This window comes from Columba livia, chromosome 11 (genome assembly GCF_036013475.1).
Source record: "Columba livia isolate bColLiv1 breed racing homer chromosome 11, bColLiv1.pat.W.v2, whole genome shotgun sequence".
NCBI classification, from domain to species: Eukaryota; Metazoa; Chordata; class Aves; order Columbiformes; family Columbidae; genus Columba; species Columba livia.
Genome location: NC_088612.1, coordinates 3,737,832 through 3,753,560, shown reverse-complemented (window position 1 = coordinate 3,753,560; position 15,729 = coordinate 3,737,832). Strand labels below are relative to the sequence as shown.

The window sequence follows — 15,729 nt, the reverse complement described above, 5'->3', positions numbered from 1 at the left end:
GGGACTTCAACAGAAACATACAGGTAGCATTGATTAATAGTTACATTCAGCCAACGCAGAAAACCCAGGAAATATTTTAAGGGAAAATGCTCAATATACTTAAAATCTTAATGAAATTGTGTTGAGCAAGGAACTGCACTGCAGAACACACAAATGGAGATGACAGTTGGATTTCTTCACAAGAATGTGACAATTATACAGCGGATCCTTTTCCTCAAGGGCTGAACAATCTGTAGTTATCCCAGTACGTGATGCGCAGTAGGTTTTGTTCTAAAGTTGGCTAATGACAGATGTGTGATGGCAACGTCTCACTAAGAGAACCCTGTGTTGCTTGGACCACTGATCTGCTGAAGGGTAGCAAAGACTTTGTGGGCAGGGTGCAATGTGGTTTTCTCTGTCTGTGAAATGTGTCAAGATGTGAAAAATACAGAATGAAAGTAAACTATTGCACCAAACAGATCCAGCGAAGCAGTGTGACTGCCCTGCCACCAGGATAGTACTACCTTAATTGTTAGAACCAAACTGTTTATTTCAGCCTTATGAGAGATCAGAACTAAGATAAAAATGGAACAAAAATGTTTACATACTTTTAAAGGTTATCAGCATTGTGCAAAATACAAGATAACATCGGAATTATTTCCGGCAAAAATATCTTCTGCAAGTCTTGTGACTTGACTAAGAAAGGACACATGTTTTATTTCAACAGTTACTAGTTAAAGAAGAAAATAGAGAAAAATCCTTACATACCCAAAAAAGATAAATCTCTGCTGTAGTTTATTAGAATCACTCTCAAAAGGGAAAATTAAAGTCCTCAGGGTCTTGGTCAGGGAAAAAGGAATTCTGTTTCTACGAACACAGACACACCACAAAATCCAAAACTCTGAGAAATTAAGGCTGTAATTTACTGTACAGCTGCACGTGCTATCGCAGTCCACAGATCTCATTGCATCAATGTCAGCTATTTGTTGCATTTTCCCCTGCTCTACTTGTCTTAGCACAGACTCACAGTACAGGCAGATGTTGGGAATGTCTGCATCCACACAACAAATAATTTTAAATATGGCTATGGGAGTTAATGGTGATAAAAACGTGAGTATAAAACCCGTCATGTGAAAATCCTGCTCTGTCTTTGTCAATATTTTCCATGTATCTTCGTCCTGCTGTAAAACTGCTGTCATTCAGAGCCCATCTATTCATTTAGTTTTCAATTTCTGCTCACATCATCTGCTTTGTGATAACTCAAAAGTTTACACTTTATTTCTCCACAGATAAAATATGTCCCTGGAGAGAATATAAAGAAAAAACTCCCACTGTCTTTCCCATGCTCATCATCTGCAAGTAATTGATTCTGACAAGCAGAGAGAGAGATACCAGAATATATCTTCAATTAAGAAAGTCACTTTTCTTTTTCCAAATTACTTTTAAAAGTTTTGTGGAATATCAGCTCTCAAGCACCACTTTCAAACTCTAGTTTATCCTCATTAGAGATTTAACTTGGTCTGAGACGCGATTTTGTCCTCACATGGTCCTGTCTCACAACACAGTTATGTCTAAGCTCAGCCTAACAAAGGCCTGATTGTGGCCCAGGTTCTCACATCTCTGCAACTGAGCCGTGCAGGTCCATAGCAGCCCAGACAAGCTGACATGAGCTTCAGCATATGTTAATAAACAGAGTGCAGCCCTTTGAGCGACCTTGGGTATGTGCTCCGATTAACAGTGAACGTTCCCACCCACCACGTCACAGCAAGTGAAGCAGCAATCCCAGTTGCTAAACTGAACAGGTATTAGTGGCAGTGGGAGTAAGAAAATTTCCTGTGTAAGGATTTTCAGCTGTTCGCAGATGAGGAAGCAGGGAGTAAAGGAAAAGTGTGCCAAAATGCAAACCGCACAATAGCGGCATAAAATAATTCAGAATGATGGGCACGAGGACACACACCGCAATATTCAAATTCCCCAGCCATCCATACAGAAGAAAAGTGTGTAAAGCAATGAAAAAAAACCCAGAAGATAAAAAAATACAGTGTATAAAATTCATTGCATATTAAGGGCTTCTAAAAAGACTTCGCACACATTTCTGCAAACATTTTATATCTGAAGGCAAAAGGCTAAAGAGTGTTCCGCCATTCTGTAAATCCACTCCCATCATATAAAGCAAAGTGTTTCCAAAGCATTTAACTCTTACTACAGGATCTGTCACTCAGATTGTACGACCACCCAGCCAGGAAGCAAGTACCCTTTCCCACACAGTTTCCATTTTAGAAACTACACATGCACACACTCAGAGGGTAGGACACAAATTCCCATTGGGCTTCCTGTTTGTGAGAATGCTTTCAAAAAATATATCAATATATGGAATCAGATTACTCTGCTGCTTTTCAGGCTGGGTCCAGCCAAGTCTGCCTCGCTACATGAAAGTGCAGTTCACACTGGGGGATTTGAGGGTCACTGAGGCTCTAGTTAAGGATGGCAAACAAATCCGGAGGTTTTCTGTCACTGCGCACATGCTTTGGGACCTTGCTGGAAAATCAAATCGCTTTTGCACAAAGCTCACTAAAACAAAGCAAGACTTGGCAGACAGGGTCACTCAGGAAAAAAAGAAATATAGATAAGAAGCTAGAGATGAGAAAGAATCCACCACTTATCTGACAAGAAAGGATAAACTCAGACAGTAAGAAATCCCTGTGGGGAGTATTTCTCCATAAGAAACAGTAGGAAGGAGAATAAGAGAAGATCTGAAAAGAGACATCAGTTTCTAGCAGCAGTGAGTGGCTGCAAATTAAAAACAAGTGATTCCAAAAGAACTTTTCAGTGTCTGGGATGATCCTATTGTTACTTGCAGTAAAAGCACATCTCTGAGTTACCAACAATGTCATCACAAGGGAACCACTACACCGAGGTGGACTGGGACACTGAAAGTGGTGCAAGTGCGTCTATGGATAAGGTTTCCTCCGTGCTCCAAAACATACTTTGCACGTTGGCTAATTAATAGTACTGAGGAAAGAATGCCAACTTCAGTATAAAGGTTGACTTAACGTAGAGCTACCTCGAACCCAGTTCTTCCTATGAATAATTACTTGAGGTTTGAAGGCTTTTTTGGGATAAAAAGGCAATGTTCATAAAAAACAAACAAACAAATAAATAAATAAGATAAAAGAAGGGGTTTTAACTGCTATTCAAGAATTAACTACTCTAACATGCAAGAAACACAGCCTTATGACTGCAGTAACACTGGATGGGAAGGAAACATTGCTTTTTAAGTAACCGAGCACCAAACCTCCTGTGCATATTAGGGAGTCCTTTAACAAAATATGTATCTACAGGAACCCAAAGGGAAAGTACACAAAACGTATTAAATTAACACTTTGAGAAAGCAACTCAGAATAAAAGGAGTCCAGATTCAGAAGAAAAACGTAATCTGCTACGATTGAGTTTTAAGCATGAGCAAAACACACACACAAAAAAGTGCAATATTCTTCGAAAAGCTTATAGAAAGTGTTTGCAATGACAAGTGAGACCAATATTTACATCAAGCATAAGTGTGTATTGTTGGCGAGTGAGATGCCTACTTACCATATCATGACAGGAGGCAGAAAAGAACTAGTATGGCAAAAGTCGATGGCACTCTGCTTGACAAATGTGTTCTGATGTCAGCTGAATTTATGCCATATGCTACAAAGCATCGTGTAGTGTCTGCCTTTTTTGGAACATAAACAACTTGCTGACACTAAATGGAAAGTTCGTTGCTGGATTTACATCATCTTTGACCTAACTGTGACAGCCTAGGACAGAACTACTCAGGCTGTTCCCTAGGACTCCAGATTTTTTGGGTGATGCGTGTATTTATTGTCCAAACACATGACTCCATATTGGGAAAATTACCACTGTAACCACTTCAGGTACTGACTCAAGTAACACCCCATCCTGCATTTTGGTAAGAAAAAAAATTAGAAAAAAGAAAAAATCCACAACAACAAAAAAACTACACACCACATGTGTGTCTGCATGAATTAAAATAAATAAAATAAAATATAAATGAGAGAGAGAGCCAGGGTCCCAAATCAGGCAGAATAACTGGGTAAATGTTGCCCACACGTGTGTCTGACATGCAGATGTTTTTAAATGTCTCCACCCACATCCAGATGGGCACAGCAGGAACATATTATATGAAAAAAGTAAATGTGTTGGGAGTTGTGCAGAGACTAGAAAAACTATCAGAAGTTAAGTGTGAAAATCCTCCCAGCAGTGAAGTTTTGACCTGTCCCCATTTAACACAACAGCCCCAGATATTTGCTTTGGTAACAGAAGCGCAGCGGTAGCAGACTCAAACGTCATCAAACGGTTCGGCTGAGCTAAGCCTCAAGCAACCCCAAAATATCCTATTAACTTTCCCAATAAAATTTTCCCTGCTCCACCGCCTTTAGATTTTACTTCCCCTGAAGCCTCAAACCTCTAACCCAGTGAGCACTTTAGTCATGTCATGGTTTTCTTTGCTTGTCGAAAGAAGTGCAAAGAATCAGAACTGAAGCTGGACAAGGGGACCTCATCGTCCTTGTAAATTCATACGCTGCCAAGGAGAGAGCTGAATAAGAATTCAAGAGGCAGAATTAGTGATGCAACCCTAACTTACCAAGAATAAGAAAAGAGATGAACGTGAAATCAGGGGCAGGGGGAACTGAAGGAGAAGGGGAAGCTGAGATCTTATGAAACCTGCCAAATTTGAGACAATAAATGAGCAAAACCAGCACCAGTTGCAAAGGGACTCAGGCAAGCCCATCTCCTTACACTAACTCTTTGTTGCTCACAGGCATAAAAGCAGAGATATCCACATCAGCAGTATGACATGTTTATTTAGATGAGTTAACTGTAAAAACACTTGCCAAGTTATTTGCAAGTTGTGCCAAGTATATGTCAGAACCCAACAGACTGATCTTATAGCAACAATTGCAGAGAATGACAATTCCGCCGTCTCTCAAACAGCAGTTGACTGAATTAACTCTCTTTTCCCTGAAAAGATCAGATGTCAATTTGTATTCTCTTCCTGCTTGAACAGGAGCAGCAACAAAACTCGGTGCCGCTTTCTGAGAAGTTCCCACCTCCTGCGATCCCTTGCACAAGTAACCAGCCTTTCCACTCTGCCCTCTACATTTTAAATAGGAGAAATTTTCCATTTGTGCGAAAATACCTCAGCAATAGCCAGTGACTTAAAGGAAACAAAGTGAAAGCACCTGACAACTTCTGAGGTTAAGTTATGAATCAAACTGCATAAGTCGCAGCATAGGACACATCCAAAACATACATATATATATAAATATATATATATTCTTTTTTTCCTGGAGATGTTCTTTCACAGAGAAAAATATTTTTGTGAAATTAGAAGGAATACTGACAGAAAAAAAAATGGAAGGGATGAAGAAACGGATTCTCATCAACAATATAGAAGATTTCCAGTGCCTGCTTCTGGAATGACCGATTTCTCCTGCTACTACTCAGCTTATTCCAAAAAAGGATTACATTTCCAAGTATTTCATATCAGATATACACATGAATACTACAAAATATTAACAGGAGACGTTGAAAGCAGCCATTTTACATATACCTTTCAACTGTTCTTCACAAAATTGGATCCAATCTAGACAAAGTGAATTTTATGCTATGCATGAAAGGTGGGAGACACTGGAAACCTCACAGTACCCTGAGCAAGAGTCTCGCAAGCCCCTGGCTTCAACATCCAACAGGGTGAAAGCAAAAGCTTGTATTAGAAGAGGAGACATCACTAAGAATATTGCAAAAGAAATGTATTATTTGGCAAGTGCTTCCAGAGCGTATAGAGGTATATCCTATTTTAAATGTGCAGGGTAATGAACGTTGTTGGATACCACTGTGAAGTACTATTGACAAATGCTGTCTCTTCTGATTCAGAGGCAGCAGATGCACTGTGTGTTGGCACGACTGGTATTGGAACTGCGCAGTATACATAGAAGTCACATAAAACCCACAGCAAGGTCCAGATAATATATTAATGTTGCTGTAATCCACACACCAGTCTTCTGCCAAATGTGTCAAATTTTCCCCTATAATGGAGCTATTTTGCTCACTGGGCCATATCCTGCATTTTTGAGTCGCACACATTTCAGGAATTTAACAGAGCAACAACCACTTGCAGAGAAAGAGAACTAATTGCAATAACATATCCATTCTATACAAAATTGTTCTGTTAATAAAACTTAAGATTACAATATTTCTTTGCTAACGAGACATAGGCAAAGAAGTCTATGGCAAGCCATAAATATCATTACTCTCCTATTTATACTAACTGTTTAAAGTCAATAGTATAACTCTGATAATAAATATATCTACAAATGTAGATTTCCAGTAGAAAGATACTAACAATCAATTTACTCAATGACAACACACACTCATTCATCTTGGGTACTAACATTTGTCACCCTGAGTGACTGGTGTTCATAACAACTGGTTCAAAGTTATTGAGCCTGAAGTTGTTCAAAAAGTCATTATGTTAGTCATTGATATCACCTACAAACGTATCTTATAGCCAGGCACGCAGGGCACATTGTACATGTACCTTGCCTGTGCAAGGATGAGCCTCATTCCTGCTCCTGGCTGCCCAAAGCCTTTCAGCGGAGGCAGAAAATGCGCCGATACAGAGATGCAGCGGATAGAGAGAAAAGCCTGGGTAGGACTGGTGGAACTAGGCAGGATGCTCAGCTGAATGAATATCAGCTGGCTAGAACCAAAACTGGGAAAAATGAAAAATGATGATACTCAAGACAAGAGTACCAAAGAATTATGACATTGTCCTCCCTCCTGCATTCCTGTTCTCCAGTTATTAAGGCAGCACAACGTACTGGGATCTTACGCTGGTCCATACAAAAAAATTAGAAGCTAGAACTGTCTGTCTTTGTCTCAAGGTTGTCAGGAGGTTGGGTCACCTGGACCAGGTCAGGTCAGCCCATGAAGATGCAACACCTCCTGACGGGGAGCTGTGTCTGGAGATGGAAACAAGGCAATGAAGAAGTTTCATCTGGTGAAGTGTTGGCAACCTGCCAACCAGTTCTGTTCTCATACTCGGAGGTTCTGACCACATTTTCAGGTTGACATGAACATTCTAAAAGCCTGAGAATGCCTCTTCCATCAAGGGACTTCCCAGATGCAAGCACGTTAGCAAAGGGTTTGGAGACTGTGAGATCCTTGTTTGTTATTTTTAATGTTTTTATCAGACAGGCCCTCCATTATAGATCGCAAATCTATAAATTCCACAGGTATCCAGGAATTAAAGATTCAGCACTTACCTTGTGGAAAGGTAAGGAATTTACCTTGAAAACATTTGACTACTGTAGACATATTCATTGCATGGACCCAAATTATTAACGGAACGAAGAGGTGAGACTAACACACACACAGACACACACTCCACACCTGCCCTTCAGTTCTCCATCCCAGGAGATAAAAGACTCTGAGAAGGAACAAAATGAAACTGAAGGCTATGTAATTCCATCACGCTCTGACAAACATACTAGAGGTTAGAAAGCTAGAACTAGTTTCACTAATTTTTTACATGTCTAAATAGAAGGGTACGTGAATCTTGTTGGCCTTTTACTTATATATAGAAATATCAATGGCTAAGGAAGCCAGGAACTTCCGTGTGCAAGAGCAGGGTGAGTTATCTACCAGCCATTTGGCAGCGTCTGCAGATACGTCTAAAGTAAATTGATACATGAAGATGAAAAATAAACAAAAAGAGCTCGTTTAATGTGCAAAGTGTCTCACAACACAGGTCACATTTAGATTTACACTATGAACATACCTGGCATATTCCACTGATGCACATATCCAAGGATTCACTATTGCAACGGGTACCATCGAGTACTTTTGGGGCAAGCTCCACAACCAAGTTCTTCCCCAGCGCCTGACATTTCAGGGCACACGGTGCAGTAGGATCATTATACACAGGGATCCACTCATAAAAATGTCCCTGGTATTTGACATCGTTGTAGGCTGAACACTGTTGTGCTCTGAAGTCACCAACATCCGAAGGGCAGTCCTAAAAACAAACCAAAGGAAAGATTTTTCTTAAGAAGGGAATATTTTGCATTTCAATGAAGTTTTCTGATGATCAGCTTGTTTCAAGAACTGATCTGCTATGACAAATGTGCCCTATTGCAAGGTTTTACTGTGTGTATTAAAACAATTTATATTGCTTAATCCATTGTTTGCAATGCAAGTAATGGAATATCATGCATATTCCAGTAATAACAACATAACTGATATGAGAAGACAACTAAAAACGCTATTTTTTAATGACATTATATAGTACACTTAAAGTCTGGTTCTGCAATAAAAATCAGCTTCTAAAGGAACCTGTGTGTTTTAAGTGACTATAATGAGAGGTCTGACATTAAATATGTCTCTTTTCAATAGCTCTTTCCACTTAAGGATTTCTGAGCACTCTGCACTCATTCATCAATTCATACATCAGAATAATGAAAGAGGTATTATTGCTACTTATACATAAAGAAATAAGCATTTGTCTAATTAATTGTTCACTATTGCTCAAAGGGTGCAAGAGCACTAGGAGGAGACAAGAGCACTTTCAGTGCTTAGTTCTTTAAGCTAATTACAAAACACCTTTGCCTCCTGGAAGCAGTAAAGCTTATTTTATTGAAATAAAATATACTTCAAAATGGTAACTATTGATTATATAGTTCCAGTTCTAATGAGACAGCTCTGTATTTCCTGCCATACAGGGCCTTAGAATATACAGCTGAAAGACCAAATATGAGAACTGTTTGAAATAAAATATTCTAAAATATTTTTTCTCCATAAAGCGTTGCACCCAAACAATGATGTTAATATTAAACTATGGTGACAGGAATGGAGATGAAGACTGATTTATTCAAAAATAACTTTGGTAAAATACTGACAAAGGAGTTATAGTGTGTCAAACAATTTCGCACTGAAGACTTCATTTGAAAGTATGTCCAGTCAAACAGCCCATACGCCAGACTGAAAGGATATTCTTCCAGGAATTCCAACTGCACATATAAGCCAGATGTGAGGCTGGTTTTAACAAAGTTTTGTTTTCGTTGGATATAGGAGTGAAAGATTGTGATGTGTCAGCTGAACTTAGCGAACTTATTGCCAAGTACTAGTTAGCAATAGTAACCCTGAACACAGCTTCAACCTTATCGGTGAACTGAACCTTCCCTGAAAAAAGCTAATGAAATCCTGGGTGCATTACACAGTACTGAAGATTAAAACGTACATGAGAGAGGTTTGAATTCCAGTCCAACGCTCTTAACAACATTGTCCTAACACCTATTTGCTCCCATGAATCCGGATGAGTTGGCATTGCATTAGCTCAATACTTTGACAATGCCTTAGAGACTTTTTTCCACCATAGAAAACAGTAACTTAGAAATGTCTCAGGTTTATTTATAGTCTGCATAAAATACCTTCTAAAATCAGTATTCTCCCTACTGATCAACAGGTGCGGTTTTTTCAGCTGAGCACCAAGCAATTCGCTGAGAATTCCCAGTAATGCTTTTCAACCCTGTCCAGTGCTACGCCTTACAGTGAGAAGATGTCAGAATGATGCTAATACATTTTGTATTATTTTTAATCTGGGATAACTCTAGTTTGAGCCATATTTTTTTGAACTATAAAATGATGGAAATTACAGTTACTGTAATACTTTGAGAGTTTTACCTTTGCAAAATCCCCCAAGTCAGAGCTTCTAAAAACATCAAGCAAATACTATTAGAAACCACCCTTATTTACTGCAGTGTTGCTCCAGAGACGTTCACCAAGTTTGCACTGGTGTGAGAGCAGAATTTGGCTCTGACTTATCTGTCACCTCTCATTTTGCACAATAGCAAGTATAAAAATCAAAGAAGACTTCAGGGTTCATATGGATACCATATGGTTCCCTTCTACCAGTGCAAACAGAGGAGTAGCTAAGGATAGAAATAATAAGTGGAAGTTAGATTCAGGTAAAGTTAGAAGCACTGTTTTGGAGTGGAGTTACTCAGCCACGCACAGCTACCTTGTCATCACAAAGAATTAAAGAGCTATCTAAAATAGGCAGAGCGATGGCCTTAGGCTGAGTTTTGACAGGCTGTTGTTACAATTCATTATCGCTTGGTGTTGATGCAATGCCAAGACACAAACACCACAATGTCAGGATGTCAATCCATGGTTACTGTATGTTTCTCATTGAGTCAACATAATGCAGCTCCTTCCTTCCACTTGCTTCCTGGCTGCTTGAAAGCAAGTGAATTCTCATCTCCCCATTCTGTTTTGGCATCTTCAAAGAACACAAAGTGATCCTGGCAACTCGATTCATATGCCAGCTCCACCTGCTATATGTTTGAGCTGTGTTCAAAAGCAACAGTATAAAAAGAGCATCACACAAAGGGATATCAAAGGGCTGAAATTATTATCATTTGCATTATATCAGAATTTGGATGGTAACCAAGTTCAGATCCTTGTTTTCCTGGGAACAATACCTATTTGTATAAAGAAAGTTTATACTCTAAACAGAAATACAACAAAGCACAGAAAGGAATGTAATCAAGACAACAAGAGGACTCGTAAACTTGAGGTTAATTCTATGAGAGTGGGCCCAAAAAGGGAGAGGGAGTTTAAAAGATGATAATGATGACAAGGAAAAGGGGGGAGACAAGGTGTAGGACAGGCAGGCAAAGTAGAGCATGTTTGGGCAGTGGGCAAGGCCACCATCAGACTGCGATACACAGGCCCCAACCCTCACCCTGTTTGTTTGGTTTGGTTTTAACCTATTTCACACATCAATTCATTCAATCATCCCCTCTTCCCTTTCACTATTCCACTTTCTTTTTTCTTGTTTGTTAAATATTTTTGCTACTAATTCCAGGATTTTTCAGATTTCCCAATTTCAGCAGTAGCTTTTGCTTTACACTCAGTCCATTGAACCATAGCCAGGCTGTCCATAGGTTTGCACACTACAGAAGGAGCTGAAGACACGTCTATGAGGTCTAATACATGAAAATGTTGGCAAAATAATCACATTGAGATCTTGTATCGGAATGAAGCGTCTATATGAAATGACTTACAAACATTATTAGACAGATCCAAAAAGATGCTTCAGACACAACTACTATGCAGGTTAAAAATACATATATGTATTCCCGTTCTTTTTGTGACAGATGATTAAAAACTACTGCATTCCAGGGCTGGTTTATGAAATGTATCATATAGTTTTGGCAGTGAGTGCTCTTAGCCTTCGAAAACAAAGCTAACCTGGGAAATGTGTATCTTTGTAGGCAGTGTTCATGTACAAAATATGAAGGTTGCATCAGACCCTGTGACTCCTGCCAACAATCACTCCGCTGAAAAAAGCACAAAAGAGAAGGCAAGAAAATTCCCAGTAAAAATGATGACACCAAAGAAAGTCTAGCCCTTTGTCTAGTTTTAGTTGTTGAACCTCGTGTTGTTGAAACCAAGCCAAAACCCATGAAGTCATTGTTTTGTTTTCTTTTTGAAATTAGCTTCGGATTCTTTGTTTTTCCTAGGCAATTTTCAGGCCACTTCTTAGCTAAATCAAGATACCCGAGCTAGAAACCCCAGCCACAAGAGCCATGCAGTGCAGCAGCATTACAAATATAAATTAAAGAAATGAATAGATTAGACAGAAACTATGCAACTCAATATGAAATATCATAGGACTAAAGGTAGGCACAGTTCAGCCAAGATTTTCTGAATGGGATAAATGAGCTGGTTAAGAAGCAGATGCTGGGACAATAATCTGATGAATATGTTGAACAAGTGTGAGCATTAGCTGCATATAATAAAAGTTTATAATGGAATTAAACACGGGCAAATCTGTTACAAAATAGTGTCTTTTCTTGCTGTAGAAGAGTCACTCTGGCAAAGGTACAAGTCACTTTTTGGCATATAAGAATGTGAAATTTATGGGGAAATGGCCCAAATAACTTGTTCTATGAATAGGACCCTAAAGGATTATCTTAAACACTTCCATATAGTGCACATCATAGCATTAGAATGTAACAGTATATACAAAAATGGAAATATAAAAAAAAAGAGGGGTTAAGAAAGACTGAAAATCTCATTGAACAGCATATAATGAATCATTTATATAGTTTATTTCTCTAAAGTTTCTAGAAGAAAAGCTGAAAGCTTACACGCAGTTGTAGGAAATCGTGCACCTGGCATCTCAGTTATGATCGAAAGATAAGAAGGCTATACACACGCCTTAATCTCAGCAATTATTTTGTTGTTAAGACCTTGAATTAATTTTTTGATTGAAATATCACTAATATTATTCTGAAACCATGTTTGAGTTCAATGAACTTACTACTATTCTATTACAAATCCAGATGAAACCAATTTTCTGGTAAAATGATTCTTGTTCTTTTCATTAGAATGACACACATATTAAGTTGTGCTTCATTTGTACTCCCCAATATAGATGTTATTGGTGTAATGTATCACGTAGCAAAATTACATTTGCAGACAACTTTACACTCTGTATATATACTGAATGTCTCATGTGGTTACCAATAATACCCACTAATGTGGAAGAAAGCTAGTTTAAACTCTTAATTTTCAAACTAAAATTTTACTCCTGAAGTGAGAAGCATTCATTAGGAACGATGCTTTAGGGAAAATTACAGCATTTGAAACAAAACCGGCCTAGTAGTCCCAGGTTTACATTAGGTGTAAGCTCCCATTTCAAGGTTAAGTCAGGTCTAATACTAGGTTTGAATCCAGTGACGCCAAATTCAAAGATCAACTGTATTAACAGTGGAAAGCTCATGAAATATATTTTTCTCGGGAGTTCTCAATTATCTGATCCACCATCTAAGAAAAACCATTCCTGAGAGATATTCTGGCTGTATCTGAACTGAAATGGAAACTTGATTCTTTTCAGACATGCCCCAAAAGCAGAACTGAATAGGCAGCTTCCTGTCTGGAAATTAACATTTGAATCATCATAAATTCAAACAGACTCACACACAAGACGCTTACCACTTATCGCTTTAAAATACACCTCAGAGTTAAAAACCAGGCCCCAGTGACTTCAGAAAGGATATAGTAATCATCTTAATTTTCTCCATGCTGAAGCACGGAACGCCTTCATTTCCATCAGATTTATACTGCATAATCCTTTAAATGAACACAATCGCCCTTAGGTATCCTAAAAGCATGTAGACCCCTGCTTACCGCAGAAAATATGCCCAAATTGCTTTCATTTTTGTCCTTTTTCTGTACACTGGGTAGTTTTTTAGTCCTCTCACTGGAGGAACAAGGTATAGACTTGGCTTGTTGGCACTGTTGCATAGGAAGCTGTAGTGCATGGGATCAAGCAACCAGAGCTATACTATGTTACTGTATACAATGCATACAACTAGGTATCTAGATAACGAACATAGCAAATAGATTTTACAGTAGCAATTTATTTCTTGCTTACACACTGGCTGGCTGCAATTTAGCTTATCGCACAGCTTTAAATGATTATGGTATTTTTTTCACGTGGCATTTGTATCTATGAGATAAGGAGACAGTGCACAAAACTGCGACGTCTTTTCTTCTGAATGGGCAAGTGACAGGGTTTGTCTCCAGAATCTGATTTTTGCACGCACTCGGCCTGATTCATTAATCACTTCCACTACTTTCTGCCAGAAGAAACTTAGGCTGAGAGCTGCTGTGGTGGAAAATTCATCCAAGCCCCAAGGAGTGGAGTGTTAGAGCAATTGAAGGTGCTAGCGAGCCTTGTTCTTGGGGAGGGCAGAAGCCAACTGGCACACAAGAAACCGTAGGTGTGGCAAACTGAAGAGCAGGAATGGCCAGTTCTCCCAGGAGATTCAACATATTTACTGGGGAACTTCCAGTGTCAGGCCTCCTAAAGAGAATATGTCATGCTCCACAGCTGCCTGCTGCTGGCAGAAGTCACAGGGTTGGCAATGACACGAGTATCACTTGCTCTTGCCTGGGTATAATTCAACCCAAGGGAACTGCAGTCCTCACCTTTTAAACGGTATGTGTGTGAAAAATGCTGCCTTTCTCCTAGAGCCAGAAGCAGATCAAATGCACCACAGGAAAAATAAATAGAAGCTTTTACTTTGATTACTTATCTACGTTATCTCTTTTCTGGAATGGGATTGTATGAATGTCACATTGTACTGCAAGGTAACCTGTGCAAGGGGGTGACTGCTGGCCATCAACAATCTGAATTATTGTGTTTGTACACACAGGCTGTTGGTCAATGGTTGAGCTGCACACCTTGAATAGGTGACAACACCTGGGGTGAAAGGCAGCAGCTGTTTAAAAAGCACAAAGCATCACTAGACATCAGGTGAGCACAACTCATGAAGTATACTGGATGTGACTGCTTGTCATAAAACGTGTCTGTAAAAATAAAATGTGATCGCATCACAGGAACAGCAACTGTATAGTCAAAACGCCAGCTTTACATTCAGTCATGCAAATCATCCCTGCCAGCGTGCCTAAATATACACACTTTTGAATACAGAAATATAAAGATCTGAGCTTTGGCAAACAGAGGAAATATAAGCAGTAATTCTCCAGTTTAAGGTTTGGAAGGGACGCAGCGGTTAACCTCTCTGCTCCTGTGAAGAGTGCCACTCTATCATCAATGATCACAAATGATCAGGAGCTCAGTTTAACGCTTCCTCTGGCAGACAGCACCCCCAGGAAATGCACTTGCTAGTTTAACATGAGAAGTGAATTGTTAATCCTTCAAAATGTGGAACTTTCCTTATACATTATATAAAACACACTGAATCACAATGGCACTATAATATCGAAAGCAAATGTCCATTTGGGAAGCCTAAATCTGAGACCTCATGGTGTCATGCAGACTGAAATATTTAAAAATTGTAATAATGATGGAAAGAAAATTATGCACCATGAGGTTTTAAATGAGAAGCAGTTTTTCTTAAACTTTAACACATTGTTTGAATAAGTAAAAGAACCTGTAAAATAGGATTAAAGGCCAGACTCACGTTACTACTGCAGGTTTTATACCGAATATTTCGACCTTCACAGTTCCTGAAAAACAGAGGGAAAATGGTTACACTGCACAACAGCAAAACACAACCCTGGCTGGTTTACAGCTTGTTATTATCTTGAAAATTAGACTTTTACTACTACTACCCTACCATAATTTGGACTCAAAATACAAGGTTTAAATACAAATCGGATCTGGGGACTAAACAGGTTACGTTGCTGTCTCCCTTCAGCGAAAAACCTGTGGGTTTCTCTGCAAGCCCAATTTACCTCAAACCTTATGAAAAACACACCTATTGTGTGAGAAAGATTTCACAGGGCAGCCCTACACCTGATCTGTGCTGGCTTCAGCAAAGCTCCTTCTAATCCATATCATATAACCCAGAGGAAAAAAGGGTCAGAATATCTAAGCAATCCTTTAATCAAGCATAGGGCTAACGAGCACTCATTTTCCTCTTCCTATTTCGTTTAAGAAAGAGAAAACAGCCTTAAGCCTTTTTTTCTCCCAAAAAACAATGCAACACTTTTGAAGAGCAGCATGTAAATTTACCGGCCCACAGTCACATGAGCAGAATTCCTAAATTCAAATGAAATATTATTCTCATGGATTGCATGTATTTGTAAGGTGCCCAGTGTATGTGAGTCCTGAAATCCAGCCAATTCAGACCCTCCAAGTGTGTT

General features: G+C 39.1%; 1 protein-coding gene across 9 annotated transcripts in view; it reads right to left on the bottom strand.

The window, feature by feature from the left end:
* Nucleotides 1-15,729, bottom strand: part of ADAMTSL3 (ADAMTS like 3) — a 205,429-nt gene that overhangs the window by 79,822 nt on the left and 109,878 nt on the right. For 7 of the 9 annotated variants that reach the window (XR_010475224.1, XM_021281229.2, XM_065075918.1 and 4 more), the window contains 2 exons: nt 15,045-15,090; nt 7,826-8,062 (listed from right to left, as the gene is read on the bottom strand). Coding sequence is in view for 8 of the 9 variants with exons in the window: in XM_021281229.2 (XP_021136904.2) it covers nt 7,826-8,062; nt 15,045-15,090 (283 nt within the window). In the remaining variant the exon portion in view is untranslated. The remainder of the gene's footprint in view (nt 1-7,825; nt 8,063-15,044; nt 15,091-15,729) is intronic. The other 2 variants (XM_065075921.1, XM_065075920.1) reach the window with 1 other exon arrangement.